This window comes from Patella vulgata, chromosome 7, assembly GCF_932274485.2.
Source record: "Patella vulgata chromosome 7, xgPatVulg1.2, whole genome shotgun sequence".
NCBI classification, from domain to species: Eukaryota; Metazoa; Mollusca; class Gastropoda; family Patellidae; genus Patella; species Patella vulgata.
Window position 1 is genome coordinate 48,360,939 of NC_065885.2, and position 23,960 is coordinate 48,384,898.

Genomic DNA, 23,960 nt, shown 5'->3' on the forward strand with positions numbered 1-23,960 from the left:
GAGTCAGCGATCTGGGAATGAACGGCTCTAGGTATGGTAATACGCCGGCTCGCTAATTATTACATAATAAAAGTCTTTATAATTAATATAAGTAAGCTAAACATTGTTCACTTTTGACATAATATTTAATTATTTAACTTTAAACAGACACCAGAGAAGAAAATATATTTGCGAGTGGCGACAGACTTCCCAGATTCCCCACCAGATACATTATTCGCGAAGATTGACAACGTATTGAGAAATTCATTCAGGAGCTCATTACTATAGTAATTCATCTACTGCCGACCACGTGCTACACGCACTACGATTTTTCCCGCCAATTCCACGAATGCCTGCTAGTTTGAAGGTGATCGATAAAGATCGGAGCCACGGTTCGTTGTACAACAACAGACGACCCGAGTGAGCGCTAAGAATGACAATGACTAGTAGTAGTGGCGTTATTTGACACAAGCCGTTTAACGAGCGAGGTTGTGATGTCCAACATGGCTAAAGTAGGCAGCAGTCCTGGCCTTGCCCGGCCCAACAAACTCTATGACTCGGATGACGAAAAACTGGATTTGAAATTGGACAGTATCAGGGCAAAAACTCAAACGCCCGTATTTATTTATGTGCTAACATTTTTTGCTGCACTGGGAGGGTTTCTGTTCGGTTACGACACGGGTGTGATATCTGGAGCTATGATATTATTGAGAAACACCTATAATTTATCATCCGTTTGGCAAGAAGCTGTGGTCAGTGTGACAATAGGTGCCGCTGCCATTTTTGCGTTAATTGGAGGTTACCTAAATGACAAGATGGGCAGACGACCTGTTATTATGGTTGCTAGTTTAATATTTACTGTAGGTTCAATAAGTATGGCTTTAGCTAAAGACAAGTTTACATTATTGTCTGGAAGAATTGTTGTTGGAGCTGGTATAGGTAAGTCTCTTTATATTCTATAACATAAATCATTAGGCTACCTTTAACATCAATCTAAACTTAACTAGAAACCATGATCTACCAAAAATATAGAATGACAAAGGTGTGCAGTGGCCCTCTCAAAAAGTGGTGCTGAAGATGTTTAAGCAATATGAACATACAAGTTGGTCAAAATATGTTGGTGTAGTGTTCCTCATGCAGACTGCAGTAGAAAATACTTCCAAAATTATTTGTTCCTTGCTCTGCTTGGCAGTATTCTGTTTCAGTTTTTTTTTTCATTGTATACATAACAACCTGCCCCCATTCACCATTGTTAGAAACATTCTTACTGGGTACACACCTATGTATGGGAAGAAATACGAACTCCTGTTGTAACATAAATCCATTCTTATACCAGTTCATATATCTAATACCAAATGGTATGGGGGCTGCGATAGATCAGTGAGTTAAACGATGGCTCGCTAAGCTGGAGGTCCAGTGTTCAATCCTGGTGTTCATCAATATTTTGCAGCGTGGTTCCACCCTTTACAGTGGTGCAGGATGGATGGCCTGGTAAGAAGGGACAGTGTCTTGTCAATTGGATGGGATAAAAAAAAAAAAAACTGAGGTCCCATGTACACATTGTCTTGAATGTTAAAGAACCCTTGACAGTTGGAATTCTAAATAAGAGTAGACCATAGTGCTGTTTTTGGGGGAAAGTTTCCTCATAGCTCACTGTATGGTATACGATAAAGCCTGTTTCATTCATTTCTAATCCATATGAAACTAATATTCTAAGTTTAAATTTCACAGAGAAATATTGTATCGTATTTCATATACATGTATAATTCTAAACAACTATTGAACTAAAAATAACAAATTAGTTAATGTTAGGGTGGCCTGGATGACAAGGCTGCTGTGTTTTGTATTTGGCTTAGTGCCATATTTTGGGCCATGATCCCACCCCCATTTTTTGGTGTTGGGGGTACGTTTGTATTTAACTCCCCAAAACTTTACCCCGCTTTAAATATAGTTACAAGTAAATTGGTTAGTTTTTGTAACATGCATGTGAAAAAAAGAGGAACATTCAATTTCAAAAATTTGGTTTATTTTTCTATTTCGACAGCTCTGCTAACTTTAATTTGTGATAGTAGTCTTTGGTGAAGGCACTGATTAGAAGTTACTTGTCTTCTATAAGAAAAGATGGTCAGATTTGTTCTCTCTAATTTATTATCTTGTGATAATAAAGTTTTCAATTTAATCATGATGATTGCCAATCAATGAATGACGGCTACTTTATTGTCATCTATACTTGATCAATGCCAGTTTCAATGAACAGCTTTACAGATGATGAAAAATTTAAAATTCATGGTATTTCTCTAGTATTTATATTAATTTGCTGTAGTTTGATAAACAACTTCTTTCAATCAACAAAGACAAGTTTTTGTCATTCCTTTTTTTAACCAGTTAATGGATTTCAACAAATAATTTGGAATGTGTTATTGACTGAGAGACAATTAAATGAAATTGGATTGCTTTCATGGATTTTTCATGTATCTTAAATTGGTTTTTGTCCAACTAAATGTCCATTGAGAGAACTTTAAAAGTCTGCTTGTACTTTAATAGAAAGTGGAGGAGGACTACACCACATACAAGAATTTTTGAAAAGGCACAAAATGAAAACATGGCAGACTCTGACCAGACAGAACACAAACATGATAAGCCATGAAACCATCAATGAAGTATCAAATCATGGTGAATGGATTATGGAGCCATAAATGTTTATTGAGCTGTTCAGTTCCAGGTCTGTATATGACATCTGACTTTAGATTGGGCCAGTTTGATCCATCATTACTGGAGTCGTTCACTGGGTTGGGGTGACCTAATCTGAACCAAACCGCATTACATAAACTTCAAATCTAAAACTATCTAAATAAGATGCAAGGTTCCCACCTAAAACGAAAATTGTAATTTGAAAACTAAATAATATACAAGATTAAATACAGAAAGAATATAGAGTGCAAGTTGTGATGAATAAGGATATATTTGCTAGGAAGCAAATTCAGATCTAAGTTGGCCTTTATTGTCACTCCGAAAGCATTTGACCCCAAATACGAATTGTAAGATTTTGATAACTTTGATTAGTTCCGAAAGGAATTTTAACAGTTTGGTGCAGATGATTTACAAATCTGATCAGAAATCCAGCAGTTCATGGGTCAGAATTGTGTTAGAGTTGGGTCAGAATTGTGTCAGAGTTAGGTTAGGATTGAACACCTCTAATTAATCACCATCCAAATCTTGATTTCTATCTTAAATAATTTGACTTGGAGTTTAATTTCACAATCTGAACCAGAAATAACATTCTGCCACATTAGTATCGATCAAGTTTATCCTGAATTTTAAAGAAGTGTAGATGGATGTTTTTTTCTCCAACCAAGGTTATAGGTTTCTACTGTCCATGAAGTTTTTCATTCAAAATTTGTTGTTGTATAATATATAGATAAGAAGATTTGCAAGCGTTAGAATTTCTTTTTAGGTTAAGTGAATAATGTTCTGCTATACAATAAATATGGCTATTATTTGAATGATTCACCCTTAGGTTAGGATAATATACAGTAAGAGATTTTGAGAAGATAATTGCCTTTTTTCTGGTTTAATGATAACTTGTGTAAAGCAGTCAGACAGATAATAATATATGTTGTATGTATGAATACAGTTTATTGGATCTGAGTTTCAAAAATGATTTTAGTATGTAAACCATGAGGTTCATTATGGAACCAAGATTAGGCAAATTGTCTTCGACTGATATCCTGAAAGGCATATTGATATAAAAGCGGGGCTGAATATGTTTTATAATCGTGTCACTCAATCAATGATTCTATAATTCTTCAACTAACTTCATTGATTTTAGCCGTTCCTCATTACTTCATCGACTTCAGAATCAATAAGGTTTTTTTTCTTGATGTACATCAAGTTAATACTTGACGGAGCTAGTTCTAACTCTTCAGTTATTGACAGTACCAGTATTCTAAATTATATATTACCAGTATTCTAAATTATATAGAAATATATACTTGATGGAGTTGGTTATTGACAGTACCAGTGTCCTAGATTACATAGAAATATCTGATATCAAGAAGAATTTTAAGTCATAAGCTGTTAAATCTTGAGTTAATGAAAGGTCATAGGTCATTGTAGAGGGATATAATTTTACCAGCTATATTGTTGCTGCAGGACCAAGTAATGTGTGCTTGTACAATTTTACAACAATTGGGCGTGGGATGTGGGAGCACACACCAGTTCTATTGCCAAAAAAAGAAATTCTATATAAATTATATGGTTGTAAGAGAACAGGTGCTTGTCACTATCATATTTTGGATATTAGTTTTACAGGACTTTTATTAATGCCAAAAAGTATAAAAAAATTTTAAAATAATGCATTTTTTAAATTTTTCTTTATAAATTCCTAATAACATGTGGTGTTGCCAATAAGTGTAACTGAAAAAGTAAAAAAAAAAAAAAAATTATAAACATTTGAGCAATAGATTTCACACTTTGCTATTCATTTAACATTAAATCAAAATAAAATAGAATATATTGATATATTAAACTAGAATTCCTAGACCTATTATATTGCTACTGATAACAGAATATCATGTCTATGAATGGACTTTTGATAATACCTAAATGGTTTCTGTATTTTCACATAGATGAATTTTTCAAGAAAGAAGTCTAAGCCTATGTAATTTCCAATATTTCAAAGTTGTCTTAATGATCACAATTTGAATTTTTAAGCTTTTGAACATGATGCAAGACAAAGTTCTCAATAGAATATTTTAAAACTTGGTGAAACAATTCATTAAGTATAAGGAGAAAATTTACAAAATTTGTAAAGTTCAGAGCTCTCTTTGATTTTATGTTTGGTTGGACTATACTGTTGAGGTGATCGAGTATTTGTGGGTAATGCAAGCCACTGTCGATGATAATAATCAACCTGTATATCAAATTCTAAAAAGCTTTTTAAAGTCTAGATTATTCAGACTATCACCAGGATTATTTTACCAAGCTGTTATCTTAACCTACATCAGAAACTTACACTAGATAAATGCATTTTGAAGAAGAAAAATTGATTTTTGTAGAAGGATATTTCAGAAAGTTAGTTGGCTTTTTAAGGATTCCAACTGTCTGGATTCAATATTGATTCATATTGAACTGTGGATATGTTTTAATGCACATATAGTAGTGTAGGGCAGCTGTTTGATTGTCATCTGTAATACAGGTTAAATTTACCACATCCTTGTCTGTAGTGTTCAGTGATAGTTATATATACCAGGTTGTAATAAATCAACTACAAGGTAGTTATCAATGAATAGGTTATAATATACACTGTGATAATCATCTACATAGGGCCCCTGTGATGCTATTGATTTTACATGAGGAACAAGATCTCGGAGCGGCACAAAAATACAAATATTTCATATCATTAGTGCTCAGGTTGTCCAATAAAGTTTGGGAAATTGTGATTCAGTCCTTCCGCTTACCAGTTATTTCAATGCTCCCAACCGAAGAAAATGAGTTCCACACTGTTCCTCAAACCATAATTCAATGTAAATATAACCTTAATGTTCTGGAGGGCTATAGGAACTCATTGTATAACTGGCTATCTTGACTTTGTATCATTGATAGAAGGTTTCATCAATCATTTGATAGATTAATTGGCCATTATGTGATCAATAATATAATTTAGTTGATACTTTATATCCATTCTATATACTTCAGTTACCCTATAAGATGAAATTCAATAGCATAGTCTCCTTCAACCCATCTAGAAGTGATACTTAAATAGTTCAACAGAAATGGAAAAGGTCATTCCATCGCTGTCGGCCAATCTTAATGCGAAATTGATAAAACCCAAGAAATTGTTTTTTTTTAGAGATGTCTAAAAGAAATTCTTGATCTGGTATTGTGGTGAAATTAATTAAGATAATATTAAACTAATTAAAGTTATCTGAGCTAAGTTGAACAATATAGAAATACCTAAAGATAGACAGAACTCTGTGAAGTCAATTGATATTCCATGACGTCAATTGTGGATACAATCTATACAGAAAGTAAAAAAATATTATCATATTAAGAGAAGAAAATGTATGAATACTGGTATGAATGGAGGGATGAGATAGTGCTGATATATATTTTGAATATTTAATATTGATTCCATGTATATTACATGTCTGGGAGAACAAATAATTTATTATTGTTTGTTGTAAAACTGAGTATAATTGTACAGAATGATTGCACCATTTCTAAAATTATATCTGATGTACTTCTAATGTCCAAGGTTGTTTCCATTCAGTTAAGAGGTATTATCACTCTCAACAAGATAATACATGCTATTACTTTTGAATAATATCAACTATGATGTCAACAAAGTTATTTACCATTCAGTTTGTTGATTCCTTGGTAATGGCTTATGGTAGTTTCCCACTGTCGTGCGTTGCATTATGATAGGATTGTCCCTATTGAGTCCATGATCTAGTACGTGTAAATACGTTCAGATATGTTTCGATACGGTCAACACGATTGCTATGACTGACCTCAATATATGACTGACCTGATAGGATCACCATGATTAAAACCACGATTTTGGTCGTAGCCCGAATTGTGATATCGGGAACCCAAAATTATTATTATTAGCTATGCATGGCAGGCCTTCTGTATAATAGTAAGCGCAAGAGGGCCGCACCATGCATAATCAAGACAAACTCACAGACAGGACACAATATACACAGACAATTCAAACAAAAACAACAAACGTATGCAGTCATATAAAATCAATCAACCAACAGTATAACTTTAACCATAGACCATATTACGATCCATGCTTCAAACAAGTCTTGAGGGTAAAACCTACCGCTGAACACATGGTACAATCCTCACAATGGTGAGAAAATAGAATGAAAGAAACAGAGAGAGAAATGGTTGAACATCCACTTGATGACACAAACTAGTTCATTTTGGGGCCAACATATTGTTAAATTTTATTTCAATAATTTGCTTGCATGTTTGGGTCTTTTTAGCATTTGGAGGAAACTGGAGGATCTGTGGAAAGCAGGCGATCCTACTCCTTGGCATGTACAACTGTGGGATCAAAACTATGTAACTTGACTCAATCACAGACCTTACGATCTAAAGCGCACACATTAAACCATTCACCAAACTACCACCCCTGGAATTAAAGAAATTTAAACAGATATTAATATTTTTAAAAATATTGAGAGGGGGAACAGGAAAAAAATTCATTGTTAACTGGTTTTTAATTTCATTTCACTAAATCTTTGTAATCATCTTTGAGGTAACATTATTGAAATTTGAACTGATATTGAATAATACAAATAACCATGTTAGATATAAATGACAAAAACAGATATAATCAATGATAATTACACTGGGATTTGTTTAAACATTGATGTAATTATAAAGCATTCTATAAACTGAAAGATGGATGAGTAAAGAATATGGTGATACAGATATTATATTGGAAAAGATAATTATGGAATAAATCACCAACAGAAAGTATTTTTGGTCCCCAAAGCATCAATTATTCAAACATCATAAAAAGTTACAGCCAATTTTTGCAATTTCTCTAAAATTAATATCAATTAAATATTTAACAAGAATGGTCGCTTATATGAACAGAGCATGTGTAGGTGTAAATTATTTGAGAAAACAAGAATAAAGAATTCCGAATGTTCAGGGATTACAAAACTAGTGTTGTTATATTTTTTTCATTATGAATGAAGACATTTTAAGATTAAAGCACTATCTTTTTTATGATATATTATAATCATCATTGTCTTTATGTGGCTTTATATGTCCAGAGATATATATATTAAAGAAGAGAAGTTTAAAGGATGTCATATCTTATACACAATACTTAGTTAATACAACAATATCTCAATCTGATTAGAATACAGATCTATATTTCGTTTCGGTTTTTTTATACTTTTAATGGCCTCTACTGCATAAAGATCTGACTGGTTGTAGTGGAAGGCCGTGTCAGGGGTCATACAAGTGGCTTTTGACCCTATGACCTCAGACATTTGGTTAACCAATCACCAATACTGTTTCTAGTGGGTTACCCACAGTTCCGTGCACGACACGCCAAAAACTTGGCGTAGCAGACTGTTTCATTGGTTAATCCCTCACATCATCCAGAACGCGGGTTATATAACAATTCTTTCAGATCCAAGTGTAGTAAAGACAATTAGTAAAAAGAAATTTTGAACTATAAAAAACGAAACGAAATAGGAAGTGTGTTTTAATCAGATTGACAATATCTTATAAAAATATAGCCACGCAAATATGCCCACACAGCAGCTTTGTCTCAAAAAAGAAGTTATCCGAAAGGAAAACATGGATATTGACCAAATTTGAAAAGTCACAAAGATGCCTTAGAGGAATCTAATTTCTATCATGTTCACAAGCTTGAAATAAATCTGTTTACAACTGTAGCATTTATCGTATACAAGGTTTTCGGGAAAGGATGCGTAACTCGGGAACGAAAGGTTCTGGAATGCACTATCCTCTCATGACCTCAAGACATCAGGCCAAATTTGAAATAAATCGTAGGACAGGATAACAGCATAAAACACCTACATTGAAATGTGAGTGTATAAAAACAGTTGAACATGAGCAGGTGTAGGCATTCTGTAATAGCACATAGAAAATAAATAAACCTATAATATTAAACATGAAATGATCTGGGTAAAGACGTGTTGAATTGTTCAAATCTGAGTTTCATGAAATTGATTCCCAGAAGATATTCAGAGCTAAATATGAGACATATTTTTTTATCATAGAAATAATCAGTTTTATTTGGTAATAACGGTTAATAAAAGTCTGTTATTGCCCAAGACACAAGAGAATTTATTTCGATAATTTTAGAATTTGATCTACTTGAATTTAACCCATCCCATGATAATAATTGAAATCAGTATGATCTTGACAATCAATATTTAAATGATCTGATAAAATCTGTTAATTTGTTTAATAAAACTGACTAGAAATGATACTGGTTATAAATTGAATTTGTGTCCATTGATGTTGCCTTATAAATCTTGTTATGTTTTAAAAATCCCTTTGATTTATATGGATGCAGGGGCTAAGTGAGAGGGCCGCAATGCGTCATGGTTTTGCGTTTTTGTGCCCCCTTGAGTTTTTGCGCCCACTTGCAAATGACAAAAAATCTCACAGTTTCAATGCGATTTTCAACATTATATAATCATAATGTTTACTGGTGTCAAACATATACCGTGGGTCAGATTTGCTACAAATCGACTCGGGCATGTTCCACCCAGCCCAATATTACTCGGTGGTATTGGGAGGGACTACTGCCCCCCGCACATATATATAAATATTGTTTTTTTGGGGTCCGGACAGGATTTTATACCTCATGCAAAATCATGGGTCACCACGCCCCTGTATGGATATGATATAATTGGTAAGATTTGGTGTATAAAATTAAAGGTAATGGTCCATCTATTTCTATATTCTAACAATGTATACTTGTAAATAACGATTCTCACTACTTGCGTCAATCATTAAGAAATGTCTGGATACCTTCGTTCAAACCTTACACAGAATTAGTTGTAGATGTTACTAAATGGAATGACATACAGAATAAACAAATTTTATCAGTTTACTAAAAACATTCCCATTTTGCAGCTTGGGGATGCCATATTGAAAGATTACTAATGAAATTCTTTGATAAAATGTACCGGTAACCCTTGAAGAGGGGCACCTAGAATTTTTCTAAAGGATAATATGAATCAATATCGTCGTTACCTTTTGTTATAATATAGGAACAGATGGACCATCTCCTTTGATGACACTATGTAGTATCAGATTGAGGTTATACGCATATTGAGGATTATACAAATTCAATAATATGGGTTTTATTTTACCAAGTTTTTAATTGATAAACATGTAAAATTATGTTTTTTATTTTATTAAATATCTGCCATTAAACATACATTATGCAAGAGCTAAATCTGATTATTGCAAGTCTTAATTTAGGCTTCAGATGTTATAGAAATTATAAATTAGATCTTTATTTAAACAACAAGACCAAAATCAACTCTGTAGACCCACGGATGGCTCGGCTACAGCTCGGATTTTAATAGGATTTCACTAATTGATTAAATCAGATAAGGGGTAACCTGATGAAAATACGTCAGTTAGATCGAGGCTAAAGGATAGAGTGTACTTAGCGAGGCCGCTGTAGAGCGTTTCCGTATGCCATTGAAAACTTTACTTGATAATCGAGATATGTAGGTGGAGTTAACGCCTGTCAATCAAATGTTCGGCGAAGGTGTAGACACATTTCGCTACCATTTCTAGGCAAATATTACAACGATGATAACTATGTTCAGAATAAAGTAATTTGACTGAATTTTTCAATATATTCTTCTTTCATCATCTACTTTTGAACTGTTATAGCAAGAATTGCCAACTCTCTATAAATATCTCCCATAATGTATCTTTCACTGTGTTGGTTTATTTAGTTAATTATAAACTGACAAGGTTGTAGAAAAGTTGGATGGTAATATGTATTATTGTCTGTAATAAGACATACTTTACATTCATCATTTACTTTTTAATTGGGCTATATATGTATTTACATAGATCATAGATATAAATCTGATTAATTAAATTAATGTATTTCGTGCCTAATTATTCCTTATTAGTGACTAAGACAATTCTGAGTTAATAACACCAATTTGATAAGTTATACAAATTATATGATGAAATTATCTATGTATAATTATTCAGTTAAGAAATGAATCAGTGTTTGATCTGACGTAATAACTCAAGTATTTCTGCTATAATATGTCATTATCTTACTATGGTATTTTTAACGAATGACTTCAATTCGTTGTCGTGAACACCTTAATTAATGTATGAAGGGAGAAAGTACACCAAGAAAGGGAGTGGGAGTGAACCTAAAAAAGGTATGAAGGTAGATAGCCCACCTAAAAACAGAGTGTGTGGGAGGGGGAGGGGATGTGTACTTAAAATATGCGTGAAAGGAGCAATTACACATAGAAAAGGAGTGAAGGGAGAAAGTACACATAGAAAAGGGGTGGGTGTACCTAGAAATGATTTGAAATTAGAAAATATACCTAGAAATGGAGTTGGGGGTGGGAGTGTACCTCAGAAATGGAGAAAGGGAGAAAATACACCTAGAAAAGGATTCACCAACAAAATATGGTGTATAATAAAGGGAGAGGGTGCACCTAGAAAAAGGATATAAGATGAGAGGGGGGACATGGAAAAGGGTATTGGGTGGTGGAGAGGGTGCATTTGGAAAAAAGGTGTGGAGGGAAAAAGAGTGCACCCAGAATAAAGGGATGAGGAGGGTATGCATTTATTTATAGGGGTGCTCCTAGAAAGGTGGGGGTGGCATACAAAATCAGGAGAACCACCAAACCCTCTCACTGGACCCATGCTTCTCAACGTTACCTTGGTAATATTATTAAGCAGTAGGCTCGGAAAGTCATTAGTGTTCTTATAATGAATCTTTGAATTACATGACATAAAGTCCACATGAACAAACAGAACAACATCCAAATACAAATAAAATTTTCTTCCCATGAATTAAGTAGCATGTTAGCTAAAGCCAAGCATTACATTTAAGGAAAATCAATATTTATCAAAAAATATCTTTAAACAAGCATAATATGTTGTTGAAGTGTTGTCATTAATTGTCATTAGGAGAAACTTTGACACACCAATATTAGATTAGTTTTATTTATTCAAGGTTTAATATAAATCAATTCAAATTCAGTGATTAATTTCAATCTGGCTTTTTCTGTGTTTCCATATTATCAACAGTCAACATAAGCCTCAAACCTGAAAAAAAACAACTGAAAATCCTGTGAGAACACTTGAGATGGAACCTCCCAAGACAGGTCTTGTAAATCCAGTGAAAGATGAATCCATGCATGGGCAACTGTCTTTACAAAAACTGTCAATAAACAAGCAAAAAACAGTACAAACATTTAATATCATGAGATAACAATCAAATTCTACTCTCTTATATAGAAACAGTAGGTGTTATTCATTTGGGCTACTATAATTATGTTAACAACAACCTCATTGATAATCTATATTTAGTAATAAAATTGGTATTGGTAGGAATAATGTGTAGGACGTTTGAAATAATGCTGACCTTCCAACAAAAGATGGCTGGTCATATCTGTATTTTTTATTTCATGAATACTGATTTGTAATTTGAAGCCAGATCATAGTAATATGAATATTAGCATAACCTGAAGTGATTATATAGTTTCCAGGAAATAAAGCAACACAATATTTCAAAATGATAGTTTTCTCAAATCTAAATTGTGATCAAAATGAATCTTGTTTTATCTGAATGTCAAAAAATATTTATTTATTTAATAACTTTTTATTCTTCTTAGATCAATAATGAACTGTATTGTATATTGTGTATATCTACGTTTTATTATAAGGTCCACTTTGGTCTATAGAGTAGGCCTACTGTATTGTATATTATGTATGTGTACCATTTTACTTTCAAGAATGTTATCGCAGACGTTGCTGGTTTTGCGATTAAAGGGCCAATCTTGATTACAATTTGGAGAATAAAACTGCTTAATTTTTTGTTAAAGGCCCTTAAAATCCTCTACCTTAGGGTCGAGCAACTAACTCAATATATGTGATACGTTTTCAAACAACTTAAACCTGTCAGTCTTCATCTGTATTATACATTGTCTGGATAAAACCAGACTTTTATTTTATAAAACTAACATGTAGGTGAAATTTACCTTTTGTTATCAAGTACAGCACTTGGGTCATGCACTGTATAGAATTCCAAAGGTCACCCAATGAAAAAATTGACCCAAAATCCTAAAAGGGTTATGTGTCTGGATAAGCGGTGTTGACGTTCACGTCCAAACGACTCAATATTTTGAGCTGAAATTTTGAGACACAGTAAATACACCATTCCTCTGTATTTTGGCACTTAAATTTTATATGTACACAGACCTACTTGATTGGTTTCTTCACTGATCTCATTTCCATCTAAAATCCCACATCTGAATAAGTCAGTTCTGGTGTACTGTACCAAAAGACGAATGAAAGTAATGAGCTCCGCATCTCTGTGGATGCTTATGTCTGACTCCCTGATACCTTCATTTGATTTGATGGTTCCCTTATGACTTACAATGTTTGTGTGTCTGTATTGTCTTGTAGAGCTGTATCATTTGCTATTAGCTATAAGTCTATGTTGATTGTTTTATTGCTTTATGGTTATGATGATGTGGCACCTGCTACCAAGGTCAATGAATGAATAACAGAATCAAATCATTAAAATGGAGTGTCTGGGTGTTTTCAAGAAAGTCAACAATACACAAATCCCAAGAGTATCATTCATGTGGTTGTTGAATGTCTCCTCATAGATTCCACTAATCTTCTAAAGAGATTCACCATCACATGTAAAGTGGTTTGAGATTGAACAGTATTACAACCTAGACATCCTACAGGGTTTATGCGATTGATGTGCGGTTGGAAGAGTTGTGAAATGAATGTTACTTGCAGTTTTTTTTTATAATTTCTGAAATTGTAGAGTATATAGTGATTCGGAGCAGGTGGACATTAATTTGAGAACATGTTGATGAAATAGAAGGAATGGAACGAAATGCAATGTTTTATTTTTCGTTAGAAATAACATCTATAAATCAATATAGTTCAACAATACAGATTATTATTAAACTTGTTCCTGAACGTTTGACAACTGTGATTGCCAGATTATGACTAAAGGTGTGTTATAAACATTTGTAATCCTATAAAAACATAGTTAATGAGTTATGTGATATATATTAAAGGCGATTTATTGTATTAATGAACAGGTTTCTACTACTATACTACCATCAACCACCTACTCTTAAACGTGGAATTACATTATATTGATTATTAGCGCTAGATATTGGTTTTTCTAACCTACGAGTTATTGACAAAATATGCTGGTAGTTCAGATGGTTGAAGTCTCACCATTGATCACTTGAGTGATAAATGTGGCTAGTACTTGTTGCTCTGGAATTACTCCTTACAACTATAATGTCAGAATTTCTTTGAATAAAGACAAAAACACGGAAAACTAATGAGTTGTGGATAGTTGATTATTATTCTACCTTGACAGAAAATCAATGAATATTTTTGTTTCTTAAAGTTGAAAAAAAGATATTTATATTTAGAAAAGTAAAGGCTTAATTAAATTTCTGCGAAATGTTGTACTGGTAATCCTATCGTCTGAGTTTGACATCAAGCTTAAAGTCTATTGATCATTGTCTGAATAAAATATGATAATTGGATCTATTGAAGATATTATTTCTTTGATGGTCAAGATCCTTAATAAATAACCATCGATTGGAAACATATTTTGACTACAGAGTTGTACTTGTTGCCCAGAAAGATTGTATAATGAAATATTTTTTTAGAATCTTCAAATTTTACCATGTTTGTCATTATGTACAATACACGTGAGGTAATAATGCCATTCGAGTATTGCATGCTAAGTGATGAATGGCAGAACAGTGGTTGACAGTCTGTTAATAATAAATAAGTTGTTTCTATTGGGGACTAATTTGAGTCGATAGTTTTTTCTTTTAGGTCAGAAGAAAAATCATACTCTCCTAAAAAATAAGTGTTCAGGATTGAATATATATTCTTGAAAGTGCAATGATGTTGTTCTATAAGATTGGAATAGAATGGTATCAATAGTTAAACCCCTCACAACCGACAGAAAGACCAGACAATTTTCTATCTTATTTCTTCACATGGTGGAACTTTAAAAAATTATAATATAAAAGCAGCCATTTGTAAAATTTTAGAGCATTTTCCTGCTTGCCTTGTATTTGGTTACCCAGTACCGTTAACAGATAAATATGGTTGGTGTAAGGTCTAGAAGCTCAGATATATTTGTTGATTGCATTATTCCATGTACTCACACAATTGGTTTTATAACACAAAGCTGTACTATCCATACATGTGTACATGGTTCTATTGTTAATTTCTACAGGAAACTATTTAATGAGTCAAGATGCCAAACTTATTTCTAGGAGTGTTTCTAAGAAATTATCGATCATACATACTGTTGTTTATGGAAAATGTTTTATTGCAATGTTGGTGCATGTCAAGTTTACAGTGAACAAAGTTTATTGGAAATTTAAATAGTCGTCATCAATGATGAATTATTTATAACAGACCTGTGTTTAACTCCCACATCCAAGATACAATGATAATTGTTTGTTGGTTGTTACTAATTATGTTATTTCTACCATGATCAGGTCCCTAGACATGCAATTTAAAGGACAATATTTGTGTCAGCCATTATCAAATATGTCTTAGAACTGGTTAAACATGTTCGAAATATAATTTTAACACAGATCATTACTACGATAGATGCGTTATGAAGATCTCAAGAAAGGGAAGTGACGAATGCAAAAGAAAAACACAAGTTATCCTTCTATATAACTGACTGAAGGGATGAGTGATAACAGATACATGGGCGAATTTCTGCTCACTAGTAATTCCTTCGAAGATCAAAAGTTGTTTTTTGAGACTGTGGGAGCATATCTGACAATTCAAAAAAATAATTGACTGTCACTTGATAAAGAGAAAACAAGAAAAATAGAAAAAGTCTATGTATTACCATGTTTTTATTAAAGTAGCTAAGTCTCTAACCCAATATCATCCAAAGTCTTCAACATTGAAAACATGAATTATTTGTCAATTTAAAGGTTGTGATCTTACCATGAAAAGATGGACTTCTGATATCGAATATTTAAGACAAAATTAACATTTTACCATTGGTACATGAATCATTTACCGTAATGCATTTCAGCGCCATTTGTAACAAGGGACTTGAAGAACGAGGCTAGACATATTCCATAATATGTCAAACGGTGACGCCATATACTTACCTGGAGAGCATACTATTGATGTAGACTGGAAAAACCAGACGCTAGAGATTGCCATTCAGTTGAGACTTCTGGCGTATTTTGACGAACATAACTGATTAGATATTACAGTAAAAACAGAAATGATAGAATGTAAATCAGTTTATATACATTCATATTACATCATTATATGCGATGTGACCATTTGTGTCGATTTCTAGTTCCCAAATATTAGCAATTTAGCTCCTTTAAAGTATAGAATGAATGAAAACAAAGGAATGTACAGACTATTTCTATTTTTGCCTTTTTCCCTTATCTAGTGACATTCAATTACTTTTTTAAATTATCAGATATCCTCTCACAGCCCCACATAACTACTTTGGTCTTCGAGAAAAATAGAAATAGTCAGTGTATTACTATGTTTTTATTAAGTATGGAATGAATAAAAACAAGGGAATGAACAGACTATTTCTATTTTTGGTCCATTTTAATCATTATTAATGTTGTTATCTTCTTACCGTGAAAATATGGATTCCTGATAACCAATATTTAAAAGACACATTTTAAAATCAGCCATTCAATTAGAACTGCTCAAATATTTCAATGAACAAACTGATTAGAAATTAAGATGAAATTTTAAAAAATGGAACGTTAATATACATTTGTAGTTTTCAGCCCATTTTCATCTATTATAAGGTTAAAAATAATAGAGCTATATGCCCTTTAAAAATCTTCCTGTACATGCTAATTTGAATGGTTAATCTGGAAGCATTGTAGATTAACTATTCCATTTCATCGAGTTAGTTGAATTATATATTTCTTAATTGCATGACTTAATTGCTTTCTGTTCAATTGGTTTGGTTTATTTCTATATAAACATATGAATTAAATATGTAGGAAATGAGAATCTGTTGACTCTTGAATTAAACTCAAGAAATCTGTAATTAATATTACAGTGAGGTAGTCAGGTTCTCTCTAGCAGTGAACATAAAGAAAATGTCTCTAAATAAAGTAATACTGTTTGTGACCATTTAGTTCAGATTTTATGACAGATTTTGGTTTTCAGAGCGGAACTGTCTTCGCCGTGGGCCGATGTTGAAGAAGGGAGGTCAGATTTATTGACGACAATATCATCATCTCGCTTTCTTTTGTTATTCTGAGAGGTTTGGAATTTCAACATTTTGAAATGATCTAAATAATGCTTACATTTCTGATATATATATCATTCGCATGATTAATTTTATTATACCCGACAGTTTACATCACGACAAGCACAAAGTTCTGTCGTGTCTGGGGATTTTATGTTTTAGCACAAAATATGTTACTTTTCTGGCATGCAAAATGACCTACGGGTCTGATCCAGTTTCGGTTACTTTCAAAAGCCCTCAGTCCCGACAGGCATTTACGGCCGACATGGAACCCATACTATGATAAGTATGAACTTCAGAATTTCAAAACTTGGTATTTTAAATTCAGGTGTTTTTATCTCGGTAGGATTGTTTGTAGGGGTATTAGGAAGTTGCTGGGTTGTTTGATATGGTGATCTGACAAAGATCCCCCTTTATCTTCAGATACCCTGTCTCTTTCTTCTCATGTCCGTCTGCTTCAGGTCTTCACTTTATGTTCTGCTTCAGGTCTTCATCTTATCTTCATTGTCTCATATATTCACTCCTTTCTCTGCTTCAGGTCCTGGTTTTCATTCCTGATAGGATCATTCTGTTACACGTGACACCCCTATGATGAAAGTGTCAAGTTTTACTGATATTCGAGATATGATCATCCTTAGACAACTTGATGTCTAAAATACGTTCAGGGATTTTGATCAACCAAAACAATTTTATGATTCTCAAATATTGTTGTCTTTAACAAACTTTATATTTAAAATAGTTCAGATTTTTCTGTACCAGTAATTTAAAGATATCAGAAATAAAGCAAACCATGTTTCCTGTCCCATTATTAAGAAGAAAAAATAGATAAATCTTGATATCAATTATCATGGACAATATGACATAAAATCAATTTGATGAATATTCCACAACTAAATAAAATTGACAGATGATAGCCTTGTTAAATTGTTTAAATTCTATTTTCGAAAGAAAATTCTGATGTGTCATTGTTTGATTTGATCAAATTGGCTGAGTTTACTAAAATATAAGGATGCCATAAATAATAACATTTTTGGAATTGACAAAATGTAAAATGAATACAGTATTATGTTTTTCTATGCAACTTTTATGCACAGGATTAGGAATGATATATTTCCATGAAGTTAAGTGACAAATTAAAGTTATTTTAGGGATTGCATAAAATCCTGTTAAAAAATAAATGCTCTTAAGTTCTCTCTTCAACTTATGATTATGTCAACCATTTCTATTACAAAATATCTGAAGGAAGTGTAATTTGACAAGTACAGTAACAACATTCATTGACTGGCAAAATACATAGGCATAGGTGGCCATCTCAGATGTGGAGCTCAGGTTATTTGCCCGATTATTTCTTTGTCACTCGAATTTTCCAAATGAATCAATCAGTAACTAAAACAAGTTTTTCACAAATTATATTATGCAAGGTCTTAAGTATTATAGTGTTCTAAACATAAACCGCAAGCGATTTGATTTTACAATTAAAATGGCAGTGGCAAACCATTTTTTGCTCCATTTATTCTCATGGGAAAGGAGAACAAAAATACTTAAAAATGGTAGTGATCCCCGTCGTAATTTACTCCGAAACGAGTCGGTTAATGACTTGGTTGATTGCCCGTCAGTCCGCCCACCGAGGGCTGGGCTTAGCACTCCTAAGTGGGGGCAGCATGCCCCTTCCTTCGGAAAATCCTGTGATATATGGTCTCATTCTCTGATGTTTGTGCCCAAAAAATGAACGTTCCACTAGGTGTGGAGGGGCTGCACGTCTATGCCAACATACTTCATTTCTTCTTGAGTTTGTGAGAAAAACATTTGAAGCTGATAAGTATTAATGATTATTTATAGTTCTATTGTGCAACAACTATCTTTACACATTAAATAGTCTTAAATTAAAAGAAATTCTTTCAATATTGATTATTAAACCCTGGGGAAATTTTAAGCAAATCAAGTATATATTCCACTGTGAAACAAACACATAGATTTCATTTGAAAAATAAAAGCCTTGAATAATAGCCAATTCTATATATAATGTGCTATTGTTAAAGCTTTTGTTCAAGATTTAATTCTAGTTTTAGCTATGTTCAGTTTTTTTGTCTATTTTTGATCTGTAATTTTCAGGAAAATGTGTTTTTTACTTCAAAGAAATAGATTAAAGATACTCTATAGGTTTTCAAGTTGACATAGAATACATCCTATTCAAGTGATGGTGCAAATTGTGTAAAGTGTGTGGTATGGTAGTGTCAATGCTAGAGACCCAATTTTCTTTCCTGGTAATTACATCAAAAGTTAATTTAAAAAAACCCAACAGAAAACGGTATGTGATGAAAGTATAAAGACTCATGCCTGTTGGTGCTACTGGGGTACAAAATAAGATCCCATGAAGGAAACTTAAGCTTAATGAAAATAGTAGATAAGAGTACATGTATTGGATCAAAGGGTATGAAATGTGGAAACTTTGATGAATAATGAGAGGGCAATGGTAAGGCTGCTGTGTATCAGTAGTTTTATAGATTTTTTCAGTGTGGGGCACCCTATTAATAGTTTAATACACATAACAACTGTATACATTGTCTAAGCACAGAAGTACTGAATGGGATTTAGTTTTTCACAAACATGTTGAAAACCATTAGCGGTAAATTACGTTTACGTGTACAATCCAGAGATTAAAGAAACGTGGATAAGTTAAGATAAAAACAGAACGTGTAATTAGTTCACATAGTAATTCTATAGAATAATGTTGATGGTTTTTGTTATGCTATCTGGTGCTATCGTACCATACATTGGCCATAGGAGTTAGCAATAATGGGTTGCTGGTTTAAGTATGGTGCCCTGGGGACCAGATCAGTTTCCATGATGGAATTTACATCTGCAATCAGAAATCTTAGCAACACATACTGTTTGTTTTTACCCAAGTTATTGACCTTTTGATCTCAAGAGCTTTTGATTTGCATCCCCATTTACAAGATGCTTTATTGAACTGAACTACAGGAAAATCTGGCCGATTAACGACATCTATCAATCAACTAAATGTTGTAATACTCTGATACGAGTAGATTTTCCAGGTGACAGGATTTGTTGGAATGGTAATGACATGGATGATTAATTAATGAACTGTTAGCACAAATGATAAACACCTCATTTAAGGTAATGCACATTTGAAAAATAAAATTGACAAGCTTAGAATAAAACTCTACAAATGTTATGTATAAATGAGAGACCACACAGCAGATCTCTCTATAATATTTCATTAGAGAAACTGAGGAATCTTCAATTGGATATGTTGTTATATCGGCGGCTTCTCATCTTATCAAGAATCTTTAATATGTTTAATTATCAATTATGTACAAATTTTAAAATTATTTTATAATGGTGACATTTTTTCAGATAATAAATTATCTCAGACAATTATTGAACCAGGAATGACCCCAAAGTGCTTATCATCTTTTTGTTCTTCTTATCCACTACTCTCACCCAAAAAATCCTAAGGCTCCGTCAATTCAAGTATGATCAATCTTAGCATGCCTTTTCCTTGGACAATTGTGCATCAAATGACAGACTTCAATTTTGATATAAAGTTAAAATTTCCAAGATGATTGCGATGACATCATGCTCAGTTCTAATTTACAATTTATGCTTATTTTGTTTCTCTTGTAAGTTTTTGTCAGGTTATTCGTCGTAATTGAGACTGCGGTTTATATATTAGCACACTAGTCTTACAACCAGGTTGACATCTGTTCAAATCTCAAGATTTGTCAGTATTTTAGTCTTAAAATGATCTATGACTTATTTTACAAGCATATAATCCCATTGTTCAATCTGATTCCATTTGATTTGAGTAATTAAATTCTATCTGTTGTTGTGGTTTTCCCTTGTCAGTGATGCAGGACGGAGGGTCTGACAAGGACAGCTGTCTAGTCATTCGGATGGGACTTAAAGCTAGGTCCCTTGTACATATTGGCGTGTACGTAAAAGATCCCTTGGCAGTTGGAATTCGATATAAGAGTAGGTCATAGTGCCACTGTCAGCGCAAAATTTCCCTCATAGCACACTTTACAATTCATAAAGTTATGATAATTAAACATTAAAGACATTACAGAGTATGCATGATTTTAGCATTATAAAAATACCTTGCAAATTATAATATTGTGAAAGTTGAATCTTCAAAATTGGTTGAATTCAGTTCAGTATTTACAAAGATATGACAAATTAAAAATGTCATCGTTCTATGCTGCTCCGTATGTAACAAGAACGCTGCCATCTTAATTTGCTGTGAGCCAAATTGATGGGCCTTTTTTAAATCCACTTGAATCCAAGCCGGAAGATTATCTAGCCTTGGTATTTTGATTAAATGTTAAATAATCAATCTGAGTCCAATAAGTCTAAACATGTAATGGACCGCTTTAAATATTGATGTCAATAATTTATAGAGTTGGAGTAACATTGGACAAAATGTGAATGACTTTTCTGATTTGTAGAGACACTTTGCACTTAATTTGTTGTTGTAGAAACTCAAATAGACAGCCAAATTTTTATGTTTCCTTATTTGGATACTTCTCTGTGGAAACTCTCACATTTATTTAAGTAACATAGTATTAGTTTAAAGAAGGCTATAAATGGGGAAATTCAATCAACTATGGCAATCTGAATACACAACTTTACAAGTATTGTGAAATTGTATTAGGCAAGATGAAGGTGTCCTCAGATGGGTCAATATTGATTTGTGTAGTAAGGAAAGACTTGTTACTATAATAGTTTTATAGTCTAGGCTATATATAGAAAAGGTTTATTTCCCTTAAAACTAATTACCATTGACCACCAACATAATCTCAATACTTCATCTTCTATAATAAAACGTCTCTACACAATGGATAACATTAGATCCATGGTGATCAGGATCAATTGTGGGATTTATGTTTGAAAGTGGGCAGAATAGTGGGTGTTTTGTCATATTGTTTCACTGTGAAAATTTGAGCTCTTGTGATTATTTAGTGTTTAGAGATATAATTGTCAGATTAAAATTAGAATAGAATGAATGTGAAACCTAGGTTCTTTTACATGCACGTCAATAGGAGATTAAAATGTTCAAAGCCATAAGACACACTGTGTTTGTAGACTATCTGCTGTAGTACTTTTAAATAATAATACAATGTATAAGCTATACTCTTTATGTATTGATGTAATACAAAATTAGTCTGTCAGAACTATGGCTGAACCTGGAAATTGTATACAAAGTTTTTTTTATGATTGATTTTAGTTGCCTAGGGTGTCCTCTTTCAGAATCTGCTGGGTGAACCTTGGTCACCCTTGAGCATTTTGAGAAATTCAAGATGGCGTCCAAGACGGCCGCCACATCAAATAATCCCTTATAGCTCCCATTATTATTATTATTATTATTATTATTATTTATTCTAGGATGATAATTTTGGTATCTAACCATATGTTTCTGGGATCAAGGAATACACTGAAATCATTTATTATGTTGTGGGGTGAGTAGATGATAGTAAAATCAAACATGCCAGACAATATGGCCCTTTATGGCGGTTGGGGGCGATTATTTCACCGAACCAAACTATATCTATAGACAAACTATATATTTCTGGACATAGGAGTGTATGAATGATGGGATAACACCACATACATCCCTATCAGGGGCTCCAGGGCCACATGGGTCGGTCCTGAAAAGGGAGACACAAGCTGTTTGTTGAACATTTAAAAAAACAAATTCTACCTGCAAAACAGGAACATAACCTCCACAAAACTAGGCAATATCCAGTTTAATCCTATAGTCATGTTTCTGGCTGCAACCTGTGACAGCACAAGTGCAAAATATTGTATATTCTAAGCCATCCCTAGAGCAGCTACAAGCACACATACTACATGAGCTGTCACTCTTGCATCCACATCTGATGAGCCACATGGCAGACTCCAGAGCAAGTTTACCGGTTGTAATGTTTTCAATTTAGTGTCCTTCTCCCAGCAATACTGTTCCGGATCAAGTTTCGGCGGATTCCGATCTTCCAGTAAACGCCACTCAATAGCTTTGCAATGACATATTTTTTCGTTCGCTACAAATGTATCATTCGTTGGAGCTAGACTACATGGTATAGGTGGGAATGATGTTGATACATGTCCAGTTTGGATGCCTATACCCCCAGTGTGTTTCAGTCAACGATTTGCAAGAGTTCAGTTCATAACAAGCTTACAGTGGAATCACCAATTGAGGAAAGAACAACCGTTGACATTGGTCAAACTACGGAGGAACACATGTCAATTATCATTGAAATCCTGCCAGCTCATGCTCATACTGGATGTGACACGGTTACATGCGGCTACGTCGTGGGGAAATAACAGCTTTGAAAGTGGTTAGAGCTGGATTGTATTCTCTCTCACTTGTCTGAGTAATAGACACTCCAATATAATCATTGCTTACACAGTTACAAAGGCCACTGTATATATTTCAGCTTATTATGGAGAGAGTTCTAGAAATCTATGGCTGAAACACACTGGAAGGTGTGGACATCTAAAACTTGAAATGTTTCGTCATTATTTCCCACCCAAAACATGTAATCTTGCTCAACGAATGATACATTTGCAGAGAATTAAACAGAGCTCATCACCAAGCTATTGTGTGGCATTCACTGGAAGATCAGAATCCACCAGAACTTGATCTGGAACAGTATTGCTGGGAGAAGGACACTAAATTGAAAACATTACAACCGGTAAACTTGCTCTGGAGTCTGCCATGTGGCTCATCAGATGTGGATGCAAGAATGACAACTCATGTAGTACGTGTGCTTGTAGCTGCACAAGGGATGGCTTAGATTATACAATATTTTGCGCTTGTGCTGTCACAGGTTGCAGTCTGAAACATGACTAAAGGATTAAACTGTATATTACCTAGTTTTGTGGAGGTTATGTTCCTGTTTCGCGGGTAGAATTTGTT

The 23,960-nt window shown here is 33.3% G+C and overlaps 1 protein-coding gene across 1 annotated transcript in view; it reads left to right on the forward strand.

Annotated features, from left to right (window-relative positions):
- Positions 1–400: 400 nt before the first annotated feature.
- LOC126826705 (proton myo-inositol cotransporter) overlaps positions 401–23,960 on the forward strand; it is a 42,294-nt gene continuing 18,734 nt past the window's right edge. The window contains exon 1 of the mRNA XM_050555727.1: positions 401–918. Within this exon, the coding sequence (XP_050411684.1) occupies positions 474–918 (445 nt within the window). The 5' untranslated portion in view covers positions 401–473. The remainder of the gene's footprint in view (positions 919–23,960) is intronic.